Genomic DNA, 27,185 nt, shown 5'->3' on the forward strand with positions numbered 1-27,185 from the left:
CCATCATTTTTTCCTGCCAACCGTTGTTCGTGATTCTCTATCCTTTCTAATTCTTTTAAAATAACTAACTGCGTCGGCTTTTTCTTGACTTCCATTTCAGTGGCATCATCATTTGTTTCATCCTCATTCGAATTATGTTCATTTTCATTGTCACTTTCAGGTTTGGAGTGGCTTACTGTAAGCCAGTTTTGTAAACTAGCGGAATGTTTTTTTTTTTTTTTTTTTTTTTATTTCCTCTTCGTGCAGTCTTTCTCTGTGGTACTGGTGTTCACTTTTTCTTTGGTGGCATGTCTAAAATTAATTGGGCTTTGGTTGTTTTATTTAAATTATAAATCACAATATTCATGATTACCTGTTTATATAGCAAGCACAAAAAACACTATACACACATTGTTTATAACTTCTAATACAGTATCATAGAACATGCACAATGTGAACTGCTATGCATTGCAGCATGCACTGATGAAGTGATCGCCTGATTGGTCCCTTCAAAGTTACGTTGTGGACAGAAAATATGCTGCTGTGCAGTATGTACTCAGATTTCAGGATGCATGCACACTTGAATCGCCTCTGAAAACATGCCATTTGGCAAAAATTAATTTTCACACAGCCCTCTGCTCTCATCCTGATGCAACATCACATAGGGTGCCATTTCGTCAGCTAGCCTCTGGTGTCGAAATAGCTTGGCACGGAACTGATGTGGCCTCTCAGTGGCACCCTTCTAATACTGGCACCCTTGGCACCTGCCTCAATGTCAAGGAGTTCCTATACTGTTGAGTAAATGTATTCATCAACTCTTTATCTATAGTCATTCTGATTAGCATGTGTTGAACAGAAGGTGTTTTATGTTTTTGTTATATTTTTAATGCAGTGTTGGTGACAGTCACATGACAGGTTACCCTCAAAAATAATACCCCAATATTAACCATTAATCAGTGATTAATTATTTGAATTTCCTTGTTTTTCCCCCCTCTTCCTAAATTTAGTCAGACTTTTACTGTAGTGGTTTCTGAATTGATTTTTTTATGGACTTTGTACAGAAATTGCATGTGACAACTTGTCAATGACCCACTACTACCATCTTTGTCTTTTTTGCTTTAAGAATGCCATGATACTGGACATTTGCCAATGCTGTGTTTATTTATAGTTTCGGATTATTCATTTTTCATCTCCAAGTACTTTAATTAACATCTGTAATCTTACCCCAACTGTTTTTTGAAAGATTTATTATTGTTTTCACATAGCAAAGAATGTGAGGGGACACAAAACCCAATATTTTCTCAAGATAGCTGCTACACTGCAGGATAAAGGATGTGTAGTTTTAGATTTAAGATACTGTGAAGCATGCAAAATTTGAAATAAACCTGATATGGGCAAGTATCTAATAGCATCAAATATATATGATGTATGATAATTTTTATATGCATAATAAGCAGAAATATACGCAAATGCACATATTCGAAATTTCACATACTTAATTGGTGTTTTAAACTGGAAAATGGAAAACATGAAAGACAGATGTTTCTGTTTTATGTTTAAAATATATATATATACAGTAGATTCCAGTTATTTCTGCCACCAGTTAATCAGAGTAGCCATTTATTTGGGACAAATCTTAAAGAACAGAACCTAATCAAGAAAATAGCCAGGGTTTACTTTGCTTAATTCGGACAACATGCCATTTAATTGGGGCAGGAGACCGCAGTACTCGAGATTACCCTACAATTGTCTATGACCATACTGCATGGTTCGGTTGGATTTCTCGACATCACAACCATAAAACAATAAAAACAATCGGGCGCCTCCGTAGCCAGGTGGGAAGGAGCAGCAGTGCGTAGCATATGCTTCTTGATTAGACCGGGGTTCGAGCCCGTCACCACCAAATACGGAGTATGCGGAAAGGTCAAGGAATGACCACCGCATATCCCGGAGCAATATGGCCTTAGTTGCTAATGCTCCAAATAACAAACAAACATAAAAACAATTTATAGTCCCCTGTTTATTGGGCTTTTTTGTTAGTGCAGTCTATTATAAACCGATAGTAAACTCGATCTTATTGAATTTGATGAATTTGAGGTATTGCTCAAAACATTGAAGGCAGATATTGTTGGGATATCAGAGACGTGGTGTCACACAGATATAAGAGATGCAGAACTGGAATTTGGGGAGTACAACGTCTACAGAAAGGATAGACAGGATAGGAAGGGAGGAGGGGTTATGTTATTAGTTAAGAAACACATAAAAACCAAGGAAGTGAAGCCAGTCGACATCGCTGGACAGTGCAGTGTGGAGTCAGTTTGGTGTGACATAAACATTGGGAGATCAAAATTGAGAGTAGGAGTGTGCTATAGGCCTAATGACTCTGATGAGTATAATAAGGAACTGTACAGGGAAATAGAGTGGGCAAGTAAATCAGAGTGTCTTATAATGGGAGATTTTAATTTCCCAGATATTGACTGGAATTTGGGGGCTGGTTACTCACACACTAGCAGGACTTTTGTGGATTTATTGGATGATTGTTTTCTACATCAGCATGTTCGGGAGGCAACTAGAGGGAGTAATACTCTTGATTTTTGATTATCAGCAGTGATTCTTCATGCATTAAGAATCTGCAGATAAATGAACCACTAGGTGGCAGTGATCACAGTGTGCTGAAGTGGGATTTACTCAAAGAGGTAACTACCATTAGGGGTAAAGGGAAGGGTTATTGCTTCCGTAAAGGCGACTACGATGGACTGAGACAGTATTTAAATTCTATACAGTGGGACCAACTGATGATGTTACCAACAGCAAATTCAAAATGGGAAGCATTCAAAGAACTTATCTTGGAAGCTACTAGGCTTTACATACCAACTAAGAAATATTGTGCAAGGTTTAGGCCAAAATGGAGGTCAGATGAACTAATGAGGCATATGGCAGAGAAGAAAAATGCATGGGATACATACAAATTAACACATGACACAGAAGCCTATGATAGATACAAGTTGATATGCAACCAAGTTACAAAGGAGGTTAGGCAGGCGAAGGCAGATTACGAGAAATCCTTGGCAAGGGATGCAAAGAAAAACAGCAAAGAGTTCTTTACTTATGTAAACTCTAGAAGGAAGGGGATGAATCAGATTGGTCCACTTGATATTGATGGGTCAACTGTTGATGATCCTGCTCAGGTAGCTAACAAACTAAATGAATATTTTGCATCGACATTCACACATGAGGAGTTATTCAGCAAGGGGAATGCCAGAGGTGTATTCAACTCTAGCAGTAAGCTACAGAATCTTGAAATAACTGGGAGTAAAGTGGAGGAGAAACTGTTGAAGATAAACACAAGAAAGGCACCCGGGGTGGATGGGATCTATCCAGTTATATTAAAGGAGGCAGCAAAGGAAGTAAGCAAACCCTTAGCCATAATTATGAGAGCTTCCTTGGACTCAGGGGAGGTACCCATAGACTGGAAATGTGCAAATGTGACCCCAATTCACAAAGGAGGACCAAAGGCTGACACAAGTAATTATAGACCTGTGAGCTTAACTTCTGTTCTAGGAAAATTAATGGAGGCACTGGTTAAAGAAGCACTGCAGGATCATTTAGACAAGACTTCAGTTATAACTCAGACACAGCATGGTTTTGTTAAGGGGAAGTCTTGCCTGACCAACTTGATTGGATACTATGATGCAGTCACAAAAGAACTGGATGCAGGGAATAACTTTGATATTATATACTTGGATCTTAGAAAGGCTTTTGATACTGTTGCACATGGAAGACTGCTACACAAATTGGAGCAGTGTGACATTGGAGGCAAATTGCTGCTATGGATAAAGGGGTGGTTGAGGGGGAGAAGACAGAGAGTGGTAATCAATGGACACTGCTCATCGTGGACTGATGTTATTAGTGGAGTCCCTCAGGGCTGTGTTGGGTCCATTATTGTTTTCTGTATTTATAAATGATATTGATGATGGTATATCGGGCTTAATGTCCAAGTTTGCAGACGATACAAAGGTTGGCAGGGTTGTCAAGGACACTACTGACACTATGCTGCTGCAACAGGATCTGGAAAGGTTGAGCAGATGGGCTGAGAGGTGGCAAATGAAGTTTAACATTGATAAATGTAAAGTACTACACATGGGAAACAGCAACCCCAGAGCAACGTATCAACTCTGTGGTACTACACTGACAGTGGTAGAGAATGAAAGGGACTTGGGGGTGGTTGTGCAGGCAGGTATGAAGTTCTCTGAGCAGTGCAGACGGGCTGCAAGAGTAGCTCATGGAGTATTGTCAATGATATACAGGAATTTTTCCAGCAGGGATAAGGAGGTGATTATTCCATTGTATAAGGCGATGGTCAGGCCACACCTAGAGTACTGTATACAGGTCTGGAGACCTCATTTCAAGAAGGATGTAGAGCTGCTGGAATGAGTACAGAGAAGGGCAACAAGATTAGTGAATGGAACAAAGGGGTGCTCTTACGAAGAAAGGCTTAAGTTTTGCAAATTACAGTGTCTGGAGACTAGGCACCAGCGAGGTGATCTGATAGAGGTGTATAAAGCCTTGAATGGTTTAAGCATGCTCAATGCTGATGGGATTCTTCCTCTAGCTCAGAAAAATCACCTGAGAGGGCATAAATTCAAATTGAGGAAAGACAGATGTAGGATAGACGTGCGGAAATTTGCCTTTAGCCAGCGGGTGGTTGGTTGGTGGAACAGACTTCCATCCCTTGTGGTGGAGGTTGATAGCCTAAATAAGTTTAAGGCTCAGCTGGACAGGTATTTTGAACGAACAGAGGGGTGAAGTGGAAGTGGGTTTTTTTTTTTTTTTTTTTTTTGTGGCTGATGCTGCATAAGCTTGCTTTCTTGCATCAAATGCCTCTACTAATGCTAATGCTAATGCTAATTTGCAATAATACTGACAGCTGGAATTCTGTGGGTTTTTATGGTGAAATGTGTTTACCCTTCCATGAAATCCTTACTCATATAAAAACTTAAATTTTTAAAATCTTCTCTTCATTCCTATCTTTTAAGCTTCGTAACTTGTTACTCCATTCTCACTTGCGCGTATCGTGTTACTTGCAATTTGTGTGTGCCGTGTTCTTTGTTATTGATTGCTTATCTTTTTTGCTATTTTAAATTTTAACCCCCCCCAAATGTTAGTGAACAGAAATATCAACTAGTTAGTATGTACATATTACAGTATGTATTAATTAAGCTATGCACATAAGTGTAAATTTATTTTTAATTTGCTAACCTGTGGAAAATATTCTTCTTCTGATTTTCACGTATCATTTAATTTTTTTAATTGGTACGGTAATAATAAAGTGTAAATTTGTGCTTAATATATCTTTACTTTTATAGCCTGTGGATAATATTCCTTCTCTTTTCGTTAAGTAGAATCACTGTTTCATAGAATTAAAATTCAATTCACAAATGTGGTCACAATGACTACCGTGCTTACTGCATATCATATAGTGAACGGTATTTTGTTATGGTGAGTCCATCGTAACGTGATTTGACTACAGAAAATCAATCATAAAGCTGTATTTTTAACTATTTACATGAAACTTCATGTAAATAGTTAAAAATACAGCTTTATGATTGATTGGGGCAGCCGCTTAATCAACCAAAATGCACTAGTCCCGATGTGTCCCAAATAACCGGAATCCACTATTTTTTTTTTTTTTTTGCAGTTTTTAGCAGAATTGATATATTTTTTTATTTATTATGACCTGAAAAGTTAGATACAATAAGTATTGCAATTCATGAATAAAAGCTGAAATATTGGTATTATTTAAACAGAATTCAAATAATCCAAAACATTTTCCACAAGTTATAAAAGTTTGGCACCTGTCAAGTAGTAGTAGTGGCATGTGAGGCAAGAAAGCAAGTGTATGAGCTTATGCAGCATCAGCCAAAAAAAAATCACACCATTCCCTCCAAATGCCTGTCCAGTTCCTCCTTAAATTTATTCAACCTATCAACTTCCACAACAGCAGATGGAAGTTTGTTCCAGCAATTAACCACCCGCTGGCTAAAGGCAAATTTCCGCACATCTATTCTACATCTGTCCTTTCTTAATCGGCGCCTCTGTAGCCAGGTGGGAAGGAGCAGCAGTGCGTAGCACACGCTTCTTGATTAGACCGGGGTTCGAGCCCGTCACCACCAAATACGGAGGATGCGGAAAGGTCAGGGAATGACCACCGCATATTCTCGGAGCAATATGGCCTTAGTTGCTAATGCTCCTAAAAACAAAATAACAATAACAAATAACAACCTTTCTTAATTTGAATTTATGCCCCCTTAGGTTCGTAATCTGAACAAGTGGAAGGATCCCATCAGAATTCAGTTTGCTCAACCCATTCAAGGCCTTATACACCTCAATCAGATTACCACGCAGGTGCCTAGTCTCCAGCCACTGCAGTTTGCAGAACTTAAGCCTCTCTTGGTAAGAGGATCCCTTCATTCCCCTCACCAATCTTGTTGCCCTTCCCTGTACACGCTCAAGCAAATCTACATCCTTCCTAAAATGAGACCTCCAGACCTGTACGCAGTACTCAAGTCGTGGCCTGATCATTGCCTTATACAGAGGGACAATCACCTCCTTTTCCCTGCTAGTAAAATTCCTATATATCATTGACAAAACCCCATGACCTGCCCTGCTCAGAAAACTTCATATCTGACTGCACAATTACTCCCAGGTCTTTTTCATTTTCTACCACCTTAAGTGTAGTACCACACAGTTGGTACGTTTCTCTGGGGTTACTTCTACCCATATGCAGTATTTTGCATTTGTCAAGGTTAAACTTCAGTTGCCACTTCTTAGCCCATCTGCCCAAATTATCTAGATCCTGTTGCAGTAGCACACTGCCATTACCGTCATTAACAAACCTGCCAACCTTTGTATCATCTGCAAACCTTTACACTAAACCTGATATATCTTCATCAATATCATTGATAAATATACAAAACAACAATGGGCCCAACACCAAACCCTGAGGAACTCCACTAATAACATTAGTCCACGAAGAGCAGCCAGTGCCCATTAATTACCACCCTCTGTCTTCTCGCACTCAACCATCCTTTTATCCATTGTAGCAGTTTACCCTTAATACCATTCTGCTCCAATTTGTACAATAGTCTTCCATGTGCAACAGTGTCAAAAGCTTTCCTGAAATTCAAATATATGATATCAAAATTATTTTTTGCGTCCAGTTCCTTTGTAACCACATCATAATAACCAATCAAATTTGTCAGACAAGACTTTCCCTTAACAAACCCATGCTGTGTTTGAATTATTGCTGCAGTCTTGTCTAGATGATCTTGCAATGCATCTTTAACCAATGACTCCATTGTTTTACCCAGAACAGAAGTTACACTAACTGGTCTGTAATTACTTGTGTCACCCTTCGATCCCCCTTCGTGAATTGGGGATACATTTGCACATCTCCAGGGCGTGGGAACCTCCCATGAGTCCAAGGATGCTCTCATAATTATGGCTAAGGGTTTACTTAGTTGCTTTGTCTCCTCCTTTAATATAACTGGATAGATCCCATCCACCCCAGGTGCCTTTCTTATGTTTAACTTTAACAATTTCTCCTCCACTTTGCTCTCAGTTATTACAAAATCATTAAGCACCCTGCTACAATTTGATAACCTTCTGCCATTTTCAAACCTTAATAACTCCTCACATGTGAATGTAGATGCAAAATACTCATTCAGTTTGTTTGCTATCTGAACAGGATTATCAAAAGTTGAACCATCGATATCAAGTGGTCCAATCAGATTCATCCCCTTCCTTTTAGAGTTTATATAAGTAAAGAAATCCTTGCTGTTTTTCTTAGCATACTTTGCGAAAGATTTCTCTTAATCTGTCTTCGCCTGCTTAACCTCCTTTGTGACCTGATTACAGATTAGCTTATATCTGCCATAGGTTCCCGAGTCGCTTGATAATTTATATGCATCCCATGCATTTTTCTTCTCTGTCATGAGTCTCATTAGTTTATTTGATAACTATTTAGGCCTAAACTTTGAACAATATTTCTTAATAGGTATTTTGGTATTTGGTATTTTGTATGTTGAGGCCTCCGTAGCCGAGTGATCAGGAGCGGGAGTACAGTGGCACACGCTCTTTGAGTAGACCGGGGTTCAAGCCCCTGACTGCTAAATACAGTCGATCTGCCAACCCACACTGGACCAGCGTGGCAGATTATGGTCCATTTCCCTCAGCATGAATTGTTGAGGAAGCTTCCATTCTGCAGTGGGTTGATAATGGCTGCAATTTACTTTTTTTACTTTATGTTGAGGGTCTAGCGGCTCCTGGGATTTCTCCCATCTCCGCGGTGTTCTCTGTATCGAGTGACAGTACCCTGTCAAGCCAGAGATTTAAAGTGTGTGGATCGTGTATAGTGTTGTCTGTTGTGCCCATTGTTCATCTGGCTTATTGGCCATCAGGCCCCTGATGGGACCTGACGTTGCCCATACCACGCCACGTGGAGGCTAGCCAGGTGCTACCAGTAAGTAATCAGTACTCGGCAGGTCCTGCCGCCTACTTTCCTCAGATTTCAGTGGCTAGGACCTATAAAAAAAAAAAAGAAAAGACATTGCTTTATTTGCTGTTGGTGCTTTTGTTTGGTCATAGAGATTTGTCTTAAAAGCTAGAAGGGATTGTACGCTGGATGAGTTTTATTTTTGGCCCATAAAGGGTCGGGCAAGCAATTTTGGCGTAGTTACAATTTTGACATGTTGGGCTGTACGCTGTGAAGGTAGACAGATTTGGATGGGGAGAAGGAAGGCTGGAGGGCAGAAAAAGAAGAAAGGGACCGATAGAGAAGGTGGCCCCCATTTCTTAATAGGTATGAAACTTTTAGTAGCTTCCACGATTAATTCCTTGAATGCTTCCCACTTAGAATTTACTGTTGGTAACATCGTCAGTTAATTCACCTGTACGCAATTTAAAAACTGTCTGAGACCACTGTACTCACCTTTATGGAAGCAAAAACCCTTTCCTTTACCCCTAATGGTAATTATATCTTTAAGTAAATCCCACATCAGTACACTGTGATCACTGCCACCTAGTGGTTCCTTTATCTGCAAATTCTTAATACACGAATGATCACTGCTGATAACCAGATCAAGAGTATTACCCTCTCTGGTTGCCTCTCAAACATGCTGCTACAGAAAACAATCATCCAATAAATCCACAGAAGTCTTACTAGTGTGTGAGTGACCAACCCACAAGTTCCAGTCAATATCTGGGAAGTTAAAATCCCCATTATAAGACAATCTGATTTACTAGCCCACTCTGTTTCTCTGTACAATTGCTCATTGTGCTCATTCGAGTCATTATGTCTATAACACACTTCTACTCTTATTTGCAACTCTTGATCTGCAACTCTCTCTTTGCTACACTTTGGTTACCACCACTGCTGAATGATTTTACTAAGCAGCAAATTTTCATCAGAATTAGATTTCATTTAAAATTCGAGAATTTTAAATGAAAATTCTCGAATTGCACCAAGATGATGCAAGAAAGCAAGCTTATAGAGCATCAGCCAGAAAAAATAAAAGAAAAACATTTCATTCCTTACAATAGTTTTAGTTCTTCCTCAAATTTATTTAAGCTATCAACTTCCACAAAAACAGATGGAAATTTGTTCCAACAATCAATCAACCACACACTGACTAAATGCAAACTTACACATATTTCTCCGTATTCTGCAACAGTCCTCTCAATCTACAACCGTCCTCTCAATTTGAAGCTAGAGAAAGAATTCCATAAGCATTGAGCTTGCTCAATCCATTATTATTATTATTACTCTTATATTATTTCTCCTTGATTGGGGGATTCTACTCTGTGACGGGTGCTGCTAACAAGTACACAGGATGGTTGTAATGTCTAATGTCTGGTGTTACTCTTGGTCGAAGAAATCTCTGACTATCCTACAGGTGTTCAGGATTGCAACTTTCTGGAGTTCCTTGTAGATGTTCTCTGGGAGACCTATTGCTGCTAGGCTGCTATGTAGTCTTTGGTACCATACTGGTGGTTGACACGATGATCGAGATGGTTGATACTTCTTGCATATGCCACATCTCCTTGACCGCATGTCTCAGGTTTCATGATTAGACTGAGGTTTGAGCCTGTGACCACCAAATACGGAGGATCCGGAAAGGTCAGGGAATGACCACCACATATCCCCGGAGCAATATGGCCTTAGTTGCTAATGCTCCTAAAAATCCAAATAACAACAACAACATGTCTCAGGTTCGTGTACTTCCTTATGGGTTTTTCCTTAATTCCATAATTTTCCATAATTTTTTCCTTATGGGTTTTCTGTACACCGCTATGTCAATCAGGTAGGTAGCCTTTTCCATCTTGTCCACAAGGGTTATGTCCGGTCTGTTGTGCGGGATAGTCTTATCCGTTATTATGGCGTGGTCCCAGTACAGCTTGTGGGTTCGGGACTCTAGTACTGCCTGGGGTTCGTACTTGTAGTATGGTACATTTTCTTTGGTCAACTGGTATTTCCTCGCTAGGTTCTGATGTACTAGCCTAGCTACCTGGTCATGTCTATGAGGGTACTCAGTCTGGGTGATCACCTTGCACCCCGCAGTGATGTGTTGGATCGTTTCTGAGGCCAGGTGGCATCGTCGACATGTGTCATCTGACTCCTTTGCATGAGCCATGCATTGGAAGCAATGTTATCGATGTGATCTTGATGGAGGTCATTGTAGTGTCTGCCATGGAGTGTCTTCTTTACCCATCTTTTTAACTTTGTTTCTTGTGCTGTCTGGGCGGGAGGGGTTCCTTGCTTAGGATGAGTAGGGTATACCACTTGTCTATCTTCCTTATGGCCTGGTGGAGTGGAGTGGTGCTGTGTTGTTCTCGAAATAATCCTTCAGGTTAACTATCGATGTTTTCCATTGCTCTATTATGTCTATCAGGCTCCTTCTTTCCGAGCTATTGGTCATCTCTCCACTGCTGACTTCGGGTGGTGTTGGTGGCTCTTGGTCACCATTGTTCTTGTCTTTCGCATGATATCTTCCAGCTCGGTGTTACTCCAATCTATGATGCCAAAGGTATATGTTAGTCTTGGAGCTGCATAGGTGTTTATAGCTTTAACTGTGTTCCCTCCATTCAGTTTTTCTTTCAGCAGGCTCCCGAGTCTCTGATGATATTTTTCAGTCAGGCACTTCTTGATTTCCTTGTGCTCTAACTTCTGAGCCTGCATCATCCCTAGGTATTTGCAGGTCTTTCCTTCTGTCATAGCTTCGATCTCTTTACCAGTCAGCAGCTGGTAGTTTTGGCCAACTATTTTCCCTAGTGCAGTGTGTGGGTCTTGCATTTTTCTAGACCAAATTCCATCCTGATATCCTTGCTGAATCCTTCAGTGATCCGCAGTAGTTGCTAGACTTGTTTCTCGGTTGCCGCGTAGAGCTTGATGTCATCCATGTACATCAAGTGGGCGAGGGTGTACTGGTTCTTTCTTCCTTCTTTGAGGTTATATTCATACTTACTGCTGTTAAGCATGGTGGATAGCGGGTTGAGTGCTAGACAGAACCACAGTGGGCTCAGAGCATCTCCCTGAAAGATTCCTCTTGTAATGGGGGATTGGCCTGGTTGCTATGTTCTTGACCTTAATGGTGGTACTCCATTTAGCCATTGTTGCTCCTAGGAAGTTTGTCACTATCGGAGTGACCTTGTAGATTTTCAGGGTCTCTATTAGTCAGCTATGAGGTACAGAGTTGAAGGCCTTGCAGTAATCGATGTAGGCCCTGTATAGGTTGTGGTGCTTCTTGTAGGCTTGCTTCATAACTGCAGCATCTATGGTTAATTGCTCCTTGCATCCTTTGCTCTTCCGCTTGCATCCTTTCTGCTGTTCGGCTATTATGTTCTGACTGTCTAAGTGGTCGGATATCTTCTTGGTTATGCAGCTGGTCAGGATCTTGTACATCGTTGGGAGGCAGGTGATTGGCCTGAATTTCACTGGGTTTCTTGTATCTTCATCTTTAGGCTTCAGATATGTTGATTCCTTCAGTGAGAAACTTTGGGATTGTCTTTAGGTGCCTTATCATTCGAGTGAACTGCTCTACTAGGTGCTTGTGTGTGCAGGTGAGCTTCTTGTACCAGTAGTTGTGGATATTATCAATTCCTGGGGTTTGCCAGTTGTGGGTGTTCCTGTTTAACTTCTGCAACTGTTTGACTGTTTTACGAACATTTTACTTCCTGTTTGACTGTTTTTCTTCTTCTTCTTCTCGAATCTCCCACTCTCTCATCTCTTGTATGTCCTTGGTTTTCTTATTATGTCTTACTATTATGCTTACTATTATGTTTTGCTATTATGTCTTACTTCACTGCTCCAGATATTTCCCCAGAACTCCTCGATCGTCTTCTCGGGTGGCCCATTTCCTGCTTTCTCATCTTCACCCAGTTTCCTTAGAAGACTCTTTGGTCCTCATCGAAGTTTCAGTTGTTTATTTTCCTCTGGGAGCTCTCTTTGTATCGGTGTAGTCTCTTGTTGAGTGCAAGGAGGTTCTGCTTCAATGCGTCCAAGTATTCTCCTATGCTCTGATTTCTGGTCTCATGTTTGCTGTGGATGCTGTCTCTCTTGAGGATGCTCTTCACATTTCCAATCAATTTCTTACTTCAGTTACCCTGTTGGTACTGGGTCAACTGACCTATCTTGGCTCTTACTGCTTCTATCTTCTGCTGAAGTCTTCTTTCCCAAGCTGGCGACTGGGAAAGAAAACTTCTGTTTTTGGTTCTGCTGCTGATCTCTTGTTTCTTTTCCATTAATCCTAGTAGCTGCTGTGGCAACACAGTATATGGCTGTGTGTATAGCCTCCAGCGTTGCACCATTGTTGTCAAGATAATGTGGCATTATTTGCCAATCGAGGTGGTCTGTTACTCTCCACAGGGTTTTATTTGGCCTCAGCTTAGGTATCATGCGGGTTCTTGTGGGGTCCATTCCTTCGAATTCTGTTAGGATCTTCTTCCACTTGTCTTCTATTCTGGATATCATGACTTCGTCTCTTTCCACTTCAGCTAGCTACTCTGGGTTGTATTTCTTCTTGCTCAGATCACCTCACAGGTACCTAGTCTCCAGATGCTGCAATTTACAGAACTGAAGCATTTCTTTTTAAGAGCACCACCTTTGGTCTTCTTGCCCTTCTTTGTGATCATTCCAGCAGCTCCACATCCTTCCTAAAATGAGGCCTCCAGACCTATCTGTATGCAGTACTCAAGATATGGCCTGATCATTGCCTTATACAATAGGATAATCACCTCCTTATCCCTGCTAGCAAAATTCCTGTAGTCTCTTTGCATTGCTCAGAGAACTTTATATCTGACTGCACAATTAACCCCAGGTCTTCTTCATTTTCCACTATCCTGAATATAGTACCACACAACTGATATGTTACTCTGGGGTAACTGCTACCCATATGCAATACTTTGCATTTGTCAATATTAAATATCAATTGCCATTTCTAAGCTCATCTGCCTAACTTTTCTAGATCCTGTTGCAGTAGCTTATTGTTATTAACCACCCTGCCAACCTTTGTATCATCTGCATACTTGGACATTAAGCCTGGTGTGCCTTCATCAATATTATTGATAAATATAGAAAACAACAATGGGCCCAACACCAAACCCTGGGGGATTCCACTCCCTGGCTTCTCCCACTCAACTATCTCTTTGTCCATAGCAACAACTTGCTCTTAATGCCCCACTGCTCTAATTTGTATTTATATGCAACAGTTTCAAAAGCCTTCCTGAAATCCAAGTATATGATATCAAAATTATTTTTTGCATCCAGTTCCTTTGGCAGACAAGATTTCACTTTAACAAATTCATGCTGTGTCTGAAGCATAATTGCAGTGTTGTCTAGATGAGTGGTCTCCAAACATTTTTGGTCATTCACCCTTATTTTACTTAAAAGGATTAGCGTGCACCCTCAAATAAAAAATTCAATATATAAGTTTAATATATTTTTTTATTTATAAATCATTTGCATGGAAGACATTATATCTAAAATCACATTTATAAAATCACATATAATTTTAAAAGATCACAAATAAAAAAATACAAAACAAAGTTAAATCGAAGTTCAAGCACAAAATGTTATGAAATCATTGATGTAACAAGTATTTATAAATAATTTGCATGGTATGCATTATATCTAGAATCACATATAATTTGAAAAGATCACAAAAGACCACAATCTAATTCGATACAAAACAAAACGAAATTGAAATTAAAGTACAAAGCGGTATAAATCAGATCAATAGTATTTCTTATTGGGAACAATGTTCTTGAATATTTTTCATTATTGATGTATATCTCGATTTCGTATTTTGGGACATAGCTACCTGAAGATCTGTTTAGTTAAGTTAAGTTTATTTCTAAACTTGATTTTAATAATAGTCATTGCAGAGAAAGTCACCTCACATAGGTACGTTGATCCAAATGGAAGGATTACATGGCTCACTCTGCTTACCAAATCACCCCATGGATCATCTCGTGCACCCCCCAGATGGTATGCACCCTACTTTGGAGACCATTGGTCTAAATGATCCTGCATTACTTCTTTTACCAGTGACTTCATTATTTTCCCTGGAATTGAAGTTAAACTAAGAGGTCTGTAACTACTCGTATCATCCATTGATCCCCATTTGTGAATTGAAGGATACATTCGCACATCTCCACTCCATAGGGACCTCCTCTGAATCCAAGGATGCTCTCATAATTATGGCTAAGAGTTTGCTTACTTCCTTTGCTGCCTCCCTTAATATAATTGAATAGATCATATCTATTCTGGGTGTTATCTTATGTTTGCCCATAACAATAATTTCTCTTCCACTTTCCTCTCAATTACTACAAAATCATTTAGCTCCCTGTTAAAATTTGATTAACTTTAGGCATCCCCTTCCGTAAAGAATTCCTCATATGTGAATGCAGATGCAAAATATTAGCTCAGTTTGTCAGCAACTTAAGCAGGATCATCAGCTGTCAAACCATCGGTATTGAGTGAACCAATTTGATTTATCCTCTTCCTTCTAGTATTTGCATAAGTAAACAAGTCTTTTCTGTTTTTCTTTGCACCCTTTGCCAAAGATGTTTTATAGTGTACCTTTCGCTTGCCTGATCTTCTTTGTCACTTGATTACAGACTATTTTATATGTACCATAGGCTTCTGTGTCGCCCAATAATTTATATGCATCCATGCATTTTTCTTCTCTAACACAAAGTGGTTCACAAAATTTAAAGAAGTCTGCTTATTTCTCAAAGATAATCCCCTCTCTGGTTGTCTTTGAACTAATAAAAACCAATAATAGTATTTAAACCAATAAAAGAAAATAGTATTTTCTTTCTATCATTTAGAAATCAAATTTTTTATAATTGAAACACACACAGAATTTTTTTTTGACTTGACACATAGAATTTTGTGCCAGGTGAGAGAATTTTCTTGGAAAAAAAGTACTAACAATTCAGATGACCACTGAGAAGAGTAGCAGGTTGGTTGGCAAAATGTCCAAAATCATATTTCTTAATTTGAATCTAAAATAATGTTTATGTGTGTGTATGTATGTATATATATATATATATATATATATATATATGTGTGTGTGTGTGTGTGTATTACTGCATTCCAACGGCTGAAGGTGCTATAACACACTATATATTTCCTCTGGCCAGAGTCAGTACCTCTTTCTTCATTTCCATCGCAGTGTGTTGGCCATACTCCAACTCCAGCATGATACTACAGTAAGTAGCATCCTTGACCCTCTGCTTCAACCCCTTATTTCATCCTATTTTAACTTTTGCAATTACATTTTACTTCTTACATTTATTATTCTCTGCCTCTGTCAGATCAGCCATGAAACATACCTCAGCATTCCATATTTACTGCTGCACTTCCGTATACACCCAATCAATAGATTTCTTTGTATATATCACTTGCTGTGTATATTTCATGTTAGAAACAGAGGCCTTACTTGCTGCATTTCCCTTGGTCTTAATGGCTGATCCTTGAAGAAGACTTTAAAATCATTGAATTTGCAGCATTAAGTACATTCAATATATTATTTTTATTTTACAGATGCCTTTGTTTGATTCCATGATTTCAACTTATGGTTTTGTTAGATTGCTCACCCTTTGCTACATTTCTTACCTATTTATCTATTTCTTTATAGTCATTGGGTTCTTTCTACTATATATAGTACCGCAGGTCTATAATCTTTCATGAATATCTATTCTAAATATAACTGTATCTATTAATATTATACTATATATATATATATATATATTAATACTTTTTATTGTGTTCTTTAATCTGTCATTGTCATCCCTTCCCTCAGTTACATAATTTCCCTCAAATTAATTTTTAATTCTGTGTCAAAACCCTTTCATATTAAGATTTGAAATAAACTGATAAGTAATTAAAAGAATTTGTATGGTAGTACTAGTTCTTTTAATTACCTATCTGTTTTTTATTTACATTTATTCTTATTTTTACTTTGTCTCAGAATGTTACTTTAATGACCAGTACACATTAAACATAATGAATAACATTATAGGCCTAATAACTCTGATGAGTACAACAAACAGTTGTACAGAGAAATAGAATGGGCCAGTAAATCAGATTGTATTATAATGGAGGATTTTAACTTTCCAAATATTGAATGGAACTGGTGGGTTGGTCACTCACATACTTGCAAGACTTTTGTGGATTTATTGGATGATTGTTTTCTGTAGCAACATGTTTGAGAGGCAGCCAGAGAGGCTAATACTTTTGATCTGGTTATCAGCAGTGATTATTCATGTATAAAGAATTTACAAATAAAGGAACTATTAGGTGATCACAGTGTACTGATGTGGAATTTACTTAAAGATATAATTATCATCAGGTGTAAAGGGAGGGGTTTTTGCTTCTGTAAAGGTGAATACAGTGAGACAAATTGATGATGTCACCAACAGCAAATTCTAAGTGGGAAGCATTCAGGGAACTAATCATGGAAGCTACTAGACTTTTCATAGCGATTAAGAAATATTGTTCAAGATTTAGGCCTGAATGAATGTCAGATGAACTAATGAGACTTGTGGCAAATAAGAAAAATGCATGGGATGCATATAAATTGTCAGGTGACACAGAAGCCTATGGCAGATATAAGATATAGTTTGCAATCAAGTCACAAAGGAGGTTACGCCAGCGAAAGCAGATTACGAGACATCTTTGGCAAAGGATGCTAAGAAAAACAAAAAGGACTTCTTTAATTGTATAAATCCTAGAAGTAAGGGGATGAATCAGATTGGTCCACTTGATATCAGTGGTTCAACTGTTGTTGATCCTGCTCAGATAGCTGATAATCTGAATGAGTATTTTGCATCTACATTCACATATGAGGAGTTATTAAGGGAGGAAAAAATGCCAGAAGTTTATCAAAATGTAACAGGGTGCTTAATGATTTTGTAATAACTAACAGCAAACTGGAGGCGAAATTGTTGAAGTTAAACATAAGAAAGGCATCTGGGGTGAATGGGATTTATCCAGTTATATTAAAGGAGGTGGCAAAGGCAGTAAGCAAACCCTTAGCCATAACTCTTTTCTACAGCAGCATGTTCGGGAGGCAATTAGAGGGAGTAATACTGTTGATCTGATTATCAGTAGTGATTCTTCATGCATTAAGAATCTGCAGATAAAGGAACCACTAGGTGGCAGTGATCACAGTGTGCTGAAGTTGGATTTACTCAAAGAGGAAACTACCATCAAGGGTAAAGGGAAGGGTTCTTGCTTTTGGAAAGGTGACTATGGTGATCTGAGACAGTATTTAATTTCTTTACAGTGGGACCAACATGATGTTAACAGCAGCAAATTCAAAATGGGAAGCATTCAAAGAATTAATCTTGGAAGCTACTAGGCTTTTCATACCAACTAAGAAATATTGTTTAAGATTTAGGCCGAAATGGATGTCAGATGAACTAATTAGACAGGTGACACAGAAGCCTATGATAGATATAAGCTGGTCTGTAACCAAGTCACAAAGGAGGTTAGGCAGGCAAAGGCAGATTACGAGAAATATTTGGCAAAGGATGCAAAGAAAAACAGCAAAGAGTTCTTTACTTATGTAAACTCTAGAAGGAAGGGGATGAATTAGATTGGTCCACTTGATATCGATGGTTCAACTGTTGATGATCCTGCTCAGGTAGCTAACAAACTAAATGAGTATTTTGCATCTACATTCACACATGAGGAGATATTCAGGAAGGGGAATGCCTGAGGTGTATTCAACTCTGGCAGTAAGCTAGAGAATCTTGTAATAACTGAGAGTAAAGTGGAGGAGAAATTGTTGAAGATAAAGACAAGAAAGGCACCTGGGGTGGATGGGATCTATCCAGTTATATTAAAGGAGGCAGCAAAGGAAGTAAGCAAACCCTTAGCCAAATTTATGAGAGCTTCCTTGGACTCAGGGAGGTACCCATTGACTGGAGATGTGCAAATGTGACCCCAATCGACAAAGGAGGACAAAGAGGGAGACAGGTAATTACAGACCTGTTAGTTTAACATCTGTTCCAGGAAATTAATGGAGGCACTGGTTAAAGAAGCATTGCAGGATCATCTAGACAAGACTTTAGTTATAGCTCGGACACAGCATGTGTTTGTTAAAGGGAAGTCTTGTTTGACCAATTTGATTGGATACTATGATGTAGTCACAAATGAACTGGATGCAAAGAATAATTTTCATATCATATATTTGGATCTTAGAAAGGCCTTTGATACTGTTGCACTTGGAAGACTGCTGCACAAATTGGAGCAGTGTGGCATTGGAGGCAAATTGCTACTATGGATAAAGGGATGGTTGAGTGGAGGAAGACAGAGAGTGGACACTGCTCTTCTTGGACTAATGTTATTAGTGGAGTCCCTCAGGGTTCAGTCTTGGGCCCATTGTTGTTTTCTGTATTTATAAATGATATTGATGATGGTATATCAGGCTTAATGTCCAAGTTTGCAGATGATATGAAGGTTGGCAGGGTTGTTAATGACAGTACGCTGCTGTAAAAGGATGTAGAAAAGTTGAGCAGATGGGCTGAGAGGTGGCAAATGAAGCTTAACATTGAGAAATATAAAGTACTACATATGGGAGGCAGTAACTCAAGATTTGTTATCAACTCTGTGGTACTACACTGACAGTGGTAGGGAATGAAAAGGACCTGGGAGTAATTGTGCAGGCAAATATGAAGTTTTCTGAGTAGTGTAGACGGTCTGCAAGAGTAGCTCATGGTGTATTGTCAATGATATACAGCAATTTTTCTAGCAGGGATAAGGAGGTGATTATCCCCTTGTATAAAGCAATGGTCAGGCCACACCTTTAGTACTATATACAGGTCTGTAGGCCTCAAAGGATGTAAAGCTGTTGGAACTAGTACATATAAGGGCAAAAAGATTAGTGAATGGAATAAAGGGTTGCTCTTACAAAGAAAGTTCTAAGTTTTGCAAATTACAGTGTCTGGAGACTAGGCACCTATGAGGTGACCTGATTGAGTTGTATAAAGCCTTGAATGGTTTGAGCATGCTCAATGCTGATGGAATTTTTCCTTTTGCCCAGAATAATCGCCTGAGAGGGCATAAATTCACATTGAGAAAAGATGGTTGTAGGATAGATGTGTAGAAGTTTGCCTTTAGCCAGCAGGAGGTTGATTGCTGGAACAAACTTCCACCTGTCATTGTAGAAGTTGATAGCTTAAATAGATTCAAGGCAGAACTTGACAAACATTTGGAGCGAGTGGATGGCTGAAATAAGGGATTTTTTTTTTTTTTTTTTGGCGGATCCTATATAAGCTTGCTTTCTAGCATCATGTGCCTTTGCTAATGCTAATTCTGAGAGCATCCTTGGATTCGGGGGAAATCCCCATGGACTGCAGAAGTGCAATTGTATCCCCAATTCACAAAGGGGGATGTAAGTGTGACACAAGTAATTACAGACCAGTTAGTTTAACTTCTGTCCCCAGGAATATAATGGTGTCACTGGTTAAAGATGCATAGCAGAATCATCTAGACAAGACTGCAGTAATGTTTCAGACACAGCATGGATTTGTTAAGAGAAAATCTTGTCTGCTAATTTGATTGGCTACTATGATGTGGTTACAAAGGAACTAGATGCAAAAAATAATTTTGATATCAGATACATGGATTTCAGGAAAGGTTTTAACACTTTTCCTCATATAATACTACTGTACAAATTGGAGTAGTATGGTATTAAGAGTAAGTTGCTATAATGAATAAAAGGGTGGTTGAGTGAGAGAGGACAGAGAATAGTAATCAATGAATGCTGCTCTTCATGGACTAATGTTATTAGTGAAATCCTCCAGGGTTCGATGTTGCGCCCAGTGTTGTTTTGTATATTTATCAATGATGTTGATGAGGGTATATATCAGGCTTAATGTCGAAGTTGCATTAAGCCTGATATACTGCAACATTATCTAGAAAATTTGGGCAGATGGGCTGAGAAGTGGCAACTGAAGTTTAACCTTGAGAAATGCAAAGTACTGCATATGGGTAGAAGCAACCCCAGAGAAATGTACCAGCTATGTGGTACTGCACTTAGGTTGGTAGAAAATGAAAAAGATCTGGGAGTAATTGCACAGTTACATATATGAAGTTTTCTGAGCAATGCAGAGAGTCTACCAGAGCAGGTCATGGGGTATTGTCAATGATATACAGGAATTTTGCTAGTAGGGAAAAGGAAGTTATTATCTCTTTGTATAAGGCAATGCCTTGAGTACTGCTTACAGGTCTGGATGCACCATTTTAGGAAGGATGTAGAGTTGCTTGAGTATGTGCAGAGAAGGGCAACCAGATTGGTGAGGGGGAATGAAGAGGTCCTCTTATCAAGAAAGGCTTAAATTCTGCAAATTTCAACAGCTGGAGACTAGGCACCTGTGAGGTGATCTGATTGAGATGTATAAGGCCTTGAATGGGTTGAGCACACTGAATTCTGATGGGATTCTTCCGCTTTCTCAGATTACTAACCTGAGGGGCCATAAATTCAAATTGAGGAAAGACAGTTGTAGAATGGATGTGGGCAAATTTGCCTTTAGGCAGCAGGTGGTTAATTGCTGGAACAAACTTCCAATTGTGGTTGTGGAAGTTGATAGCTTAAATAGCTTCAAGGAGGAACTGCACAAACCTTTAGAAGGAATGGATGTGCGAAATTTTTTTATTTTTTTTGGCTAATTATTATTAATATTATTATTCTTAGCCGTATGGTGCAAGGAATCCTGTAGCTAATGCTGCACCAGCCAAAAAATTCTGAATTACCCTGAGAGAGAGAGATTGTTTGTTTGTTTGTTATTTGGTTTTTAGGAGCATTAGCAACTAAGGCCATATTGCTCCGGGAATATGCGGTGATCATTCCCTGATCTTTCCGCATCCCTGTATTTGGTGGTGACGGGATCGAACCCCGGTCTAATCAAGAAGCGTGCGTTACACACTGCTGCTTCTTCCCACCTGGCTACGGAGGCGCCAGAGAGAGAGAGAAAGAACAAGAGTCAGAAATAGAAGAATGATAATATTCAGCTCAGAACCCTGGGTGTGCCAAGCCTATACTCACCACATGTGAGTCCCTGGGGTTAATGCTACATAAGCTCATATGCTTGCTTTCTTTCATCACATGCCTCCATTACTACTACAACTATAATCCATGAAAATCTCCTTTCTCAGCAATTATTTTAGATGAAAGCATGTTTCGCTTGAATGTTACATGAAACTGATTATTTATTAAATGTTATGTTTTTATTTTTCTGAAGGTTTTATCTAAACATTGACTTATGTGATGTAATTTTTGTTTTGTAAATAACAAGAACTGTAGAACTTTTCTTTGTTTATTTCTCTACAAATATGCAAATCTGCTTAATTAATGATTTAATTAGATTTGCATATTTATCCTAGGTATAATACCTTCATTATCATTATTCATTATTGGTTGAATTCACTTTGTTTTGCTTCTTTACATGTGCTTGCTTGTTATTAAGTAAAAGGTTATAATGAGAATTCATCAATTTATTATCATTATAACCTTTTCTTTGGCATGCAGCACAAACAACAAATTGCAAGATTCACTGCAGTTTGTTGTTAGTGCTGCATGTCAAATAGCGGGAAGTTTGTTGAGGTTGCAGAATTCTGAGAAAATGGAGTAGGAAATTAGAGAAAAAATTTAAAGGGTATGGAATTCAAAGTTGTTGTAGATTCATTAACAGTGTTGGTATTTACAGTGAAATAATTCTTTCCTTGAGGATTAAAATCAAGGAGAACTGCAAGTTACTTGTTCCACTTGGGAAAATAATATAGATGCAAGGGCATTCTGCTGTGAAAAGTAATGGAATTCAATGCAAACAATCTCTCTTATGGAATTTTGCTTTGGAATTTGAATCAAAGTTTTAAAAGCAAGGTATTTAGATGTGTTTGCAAATCTGCTTAATTTTCTCTTTAACAAAATGTTTTAAAGTTAAAGAGAAAATCAAGGTGAGACTTTCATTTCATCACCACTGCATTTCTACAAGCATTAAATTTAGAATTTCAGCACTACAGAGGTGTTCCCATCACAAACTTAACTTTATTTGGTTAAGGAGACTTTTTTAGCTGCTTAGAGAAAGAAAATTTCCATGTTTGATTCTTTTATCCTTTCATAATTTAAAGGATTACCATAATGAGTTGTAGAAGTGTTTCTAAGCCAAAAAAAAGTGATGTAAACTTAGTCATAAACATCAGCATCCACCCAAATTAGCATTAGTAGAGGAAGTTGATGCAAGAAAGCGAGCTTATGCAGCATCAGCCAAAAAAAAAAAAATAAATAAATAAATAAATAAAAAATAACCACTTCCACTTCACCCCTCTGTTCGTTCGAAATACCTGTCCAGCTGAGCCTTAAACAACTTATTTAGGCTATCAACTTCCACGACAAGGGATGGAAGTCTGTTCCACCAACCAACCACCCGCTGGCTAAAGGCAAATTTCCGCACGTCTATCCTACATCTGTCTTTCCTCAATTTGAATTTATGCCCTCTCAGGTGATTATTCTGAGCAAGAGGAAGAATCCCATCAGCATTGAGCATGCTCAAACCATTCAAGGCTTTATACACCTCTATCAGATCACCTCGCTGGTGCCTAGTCTCCAGACACTGTAATTTGCAAAACTTAAGCCTTTCTTCGTAAGAACACCCCCTTTGTTCCATTCACTAATCTTGTTGTCCTTCTCTGTACTCATTCCAGCAGCTCTACATCCTTCTTGAAATGAGGCCTCCAGGCCTGTATACAGTACTCTAGGTGTTGTCTGACTATTGCCTTATACAAGGGAATAATCACCTCCTTATCCCTTCTAGAAAAATTCCTATATATCATTGACAATACACCATGACCTACTCTTGCAGCCAGTCTGCACTGTTCAGAGAACTTCATATCTGCCTGCACAACCACCCCCCAGGTCCCTTTCATTCTCTACCACTGTCAGTGTAGTACCACAGAGTTCATACGTTGCTCTGGGGTTGCTGTTTCCCATAAATTTAAGCCTAAAGTATCTTTAACCCCCCCCACTACAAGAAGGCATTATTGTCATTCATGGTCCATAAATTTCTTAAGGAAGATGAGACCAAGAGTCTGAAACCAGTGAGGGTTTTGGGAAACCCTTTCAATCATAGAGCTGCAATTGAGACGTATAACTATACAAGGATTATTGTTATAAATACCCTTATACATAAGGCGGCATAAGGCAGTTTGGCTGTTGTGAACTTTGTGAGAATTACTGGTTACTACAGGCATACTCCCCCCCCCCCCATTCATGTGCTGCTTGGTATTTATGTTAACTGTTATTTTTAGTGCAGCTTTGGGGTAGCAGAGTGAAATCTATCTATGTTGTCGAATTTAGTTTTTTCATTTGGTAAAGGAATATTGGGTTTGTTAACAACATGCTTTCATTCACTGTCAGTTCTCTTTAGTTCTTAATATATTGGTGTTGTGGTATCTATACTTTACTGACAGCAAGCATTGTTTATATTTTAAAATCTGTTTGAACGTGTGTGTGTGTGTGTGTGTGTGTGTGTGTGTGTGTGCGTGTGTGTGTGTGTGTGTGTGAGAGAGAGAGAGAGAGATTTCTTTTAATGGTAATTATACATCCCATTTAGAACATACGTTCACTAGGAAGCCTTTCAAATAAATTGTCATATAATTTGTTTTCAAAATTGTTTGTATATTTTACGCTTATATTAAATGTGGCATATTTTGCAGCCCAAGTGCCACAGTGACAACTCATTCAATGCCTCATTTGACTCTCAGTGCCGGCACACCACCACCCGCAAATTCTCCCCTTTCCATGAAGATCAAAAGTGAGCCTATATCTCCTGCACGAGATGCTACTCTTCACCAGCCTTCATCAACACAAAACCGTCTTTCACCTGGGCATTCTCTAACTCCATCCTCATCACCAGATCCCACAGTTGCAGAATATGAAGGATCTCCAACCAAGAGGACACGACTAACAGCTGAAGGTTGGGCAACATAGCAGTGAATTCTCTTATTTGTTGTTAATAAAAGAGAAAGATAGGTGTTTCATTTTAATGGATAGTAAGATGATCACCTATATAAAAAGGTCAGAATCTTTGACAATTAATGTATTGCATTGCATACACTTCTCCATTGCATGTGAAGCATAATAAAATGTACACACACACACACACGCACACATCACCCATGCATAAACATGCACTCATAAATAAATTTTGTGTGCGTGTGTGTGTTTGTGTGCACTGATATATATATATATATATATATATATATATAGATAGATAGATATAGATATGTATATATATATCAGAGAAATGCAGATCCTGTCAGATTTGACATAAATGCTTCACTATACAGTTGCTGTGATACACACAGTACCTCAATCTGCCTAGTGGATCTAGAAAGTGAGATTCCACATGGCCTGGACCTCCTTGTTGTGTGAATATAGACTAGTATTTAATGCCAAAGGTTAGCCATAAGTTATATGGAATTGTTGAAATTTATGTAGTCTCACCGTGGAGGCATGGCCTGATGTCTTCATTTGATGTACCACACTGTTCAGAAAGTCTATTTTCACTAGCTACATTCCCCTAAATATGAGCATAGGTGTAGTGATGTTTAACCTTGTCATTGCTTCAGTGACTGGAGCTGTATAGATCTGTTTGGTCATATCACGTGATTTTTCTAGCAGAAGTGCACAATATATCTCCTCATCCCCTGTACTTAAACCACGTATTGAAAAAATGATATATTTGATGTTTGTTTCATAGTCATATTAGTGTGCATATCGATTGAATTGTAGATGAGAGACCCTTATGTCACTTCAGCTTTAATGGTTTTTAACATTTATCATCCTAATTTTCATGGTGAGTCAGTTTTGTTTGTGAGTAAGCATTGTTTTTATCTTAAAAAATTTAATTAAAATTATAACAGTGAATGTATAGAAATGTGTATATTATATGCGTGAAGATTATAAAATATATATGTAAATGACCAGAGCATTTATTATTTATTGGATAACTAGCAAAAATCTCCTGTAGCAGATAATGATAGTTGTTGGTAAAACAGGGTTTTCATATTTATGTGATTAAAAATAAAATAAAAATAATGGACTAAAATGTTATAAATAATGTTAAATTTAAAATGTATCTCTTGTATTCTCTCTAAAATTGTTTGGAAATATGAGTAATATTTGGTTATTTGTTTGAGGACAATTTTGTTAATGTTATAGCTTTTGAATGACCTCTTTTATAAATATGCACATTGGCTTGTAACCTAGTAAAACTGATATTTCTGCTTGTTTTCTTATATAACAAGATAAGGAAACATCAGCATGAAAAACATGTTTTGTTTCAACAAACACTTTTTTTTTCTTGTGAATGTCCTCTTTCATGTCAGTTTTCTCCTTCTGTTAGAAGTATTTTGTTATCAGGAAATGTATAGTGTTCATCAAAAAATGGCAAAAAATGGTTAGTAATTTAATTATTACATTGTGAACTTTTTCTTCCATGTTAAAAGTATCTTAAGTTATGTTTAGGAAAACAGATTTTTTTTTTTTTTACTATTGTTCCCTTTTTATTTTTTAGCTGCTGTTAACTTTTCTGTACTTTAAAGCAGTGTTCTGCAACCTTATAACTTTGCAGCATACATTTTTTTAAGCTGCAGCACACCTTGCAATGTTAGGGATGAGACATAGAGAAGAAATATGACAAAATAATGCATTTTAGTACAGATTTTAATATTAACATTTAAACTTGAAGCAGGTATATCAAATAAAGTCACACAGGCAAGTATGCTGTTTCAGTGCTTGCAACAAATTATATTGTTGGGCCAAAAAGGCAAGGAATCGGTAAGAAGTGTAATTAAAAATTACACCTCTTAACTATTTCTTGCCTTTAAAAGTACTTTAAATTATGTTGATGTGCTTTTAAAGACAATATTATGACACTATCCAACAGTGTCAGAATATTGTTGGATACCGTTGATGAACCTCTAAGATTATCTGGCACCACTAATTTTCCTGCTGTTTTTTAAGAAAATAGGTGAATTCAGCAAGCTGCTCAATAATCTTCAGATTAAGTCCTTGGGTTGGCTACTTGCCAACTAAGTCACACCAAGTAGCACACTGGAGCTTCCTTCCAATTAATACTTCCATTTGTAGTTTGGCATCTCCATTTGTTTTACAACCCTTGTTTTTACCAGTATATTTAGCCTGGGTTGACTACTTGCCCAAGTGGCATGTTGGAGCTTCATATTGAATATACTTCCTAGAAAAACAAGTGGTGCAGAGGGCTGTGTTCAAATTAAAAATAGGCCATTATTTTTTTATTGTTGAAAAGTACATTGTTCAAGAAAATCAACACTAGAACTTCAGTGAAGTAATTTTATGAAAATTCTAATTTGTTCCCCAACTATATATGATGTGCAAAAAACTATGAAGGCACTTAAATTTCTTTGTGGACAGTGTCACAAAGAAAAGAATGACAGAGCATGGTGCATATTACTTTTTTATAATGCACAATGCAGTGAAATACAGTACAGTATTATGTGCAATAAATTTCATTATAGAATTTCAGTGTTTTTGCATTCTTCTTCTATTTATGAATAACTATAATATTAGTCCTCCAGAAATCCAGAAAATTCCAAA

General features: G+C 38.1%; 1 protein-coding gene across 3 annotated transcripts in view; it reads left to right on the plus strand.

Annotated features, from left to right (window-relative positions):
• Positions 1-24,784, plus strand: part of LOC150086979 (myocyte-specific enhancer factor 2C-like) — a 306,192-nt gene extending 281,408 nt beyond the window's left edge. For all 3 annotated transcript variants that reach the window (XM_090371724.1, XM_090371725.1, XM_090371722.1), the window contains exon 9: positions 24,263-24,784. In XM_090371724.1, coding sequence (XP_090227850.1) covers positions 24,263-24,536 — 274 coding nt within the window. In that variant the 3' untranslated portion in view covers positions 24,537-24,784. The remainder of the gene's footprint in view (positions 1-24,262) is intronic.
• Positions 24,785-27,185: the final 2,401 nt, after the last annotated feature.

The sequence above is a fragment of the Mastigoproctus giganteus genome, chromosome 4, assembly GCF_048544385.1.
Source record: "Mastigoproctus giganteus isolate SK-2022 chromosome 4, ASM4854438v1, whole genome shotgun sequence".
NCBI classification, from domain to species: domain Eukaryota; kingdom Metazoa; phylum Arthropoda; class Arachnida; order Uropygi; family Thelyphonidae; genus Mastigoproctus; species Mastigoproctus giganteus.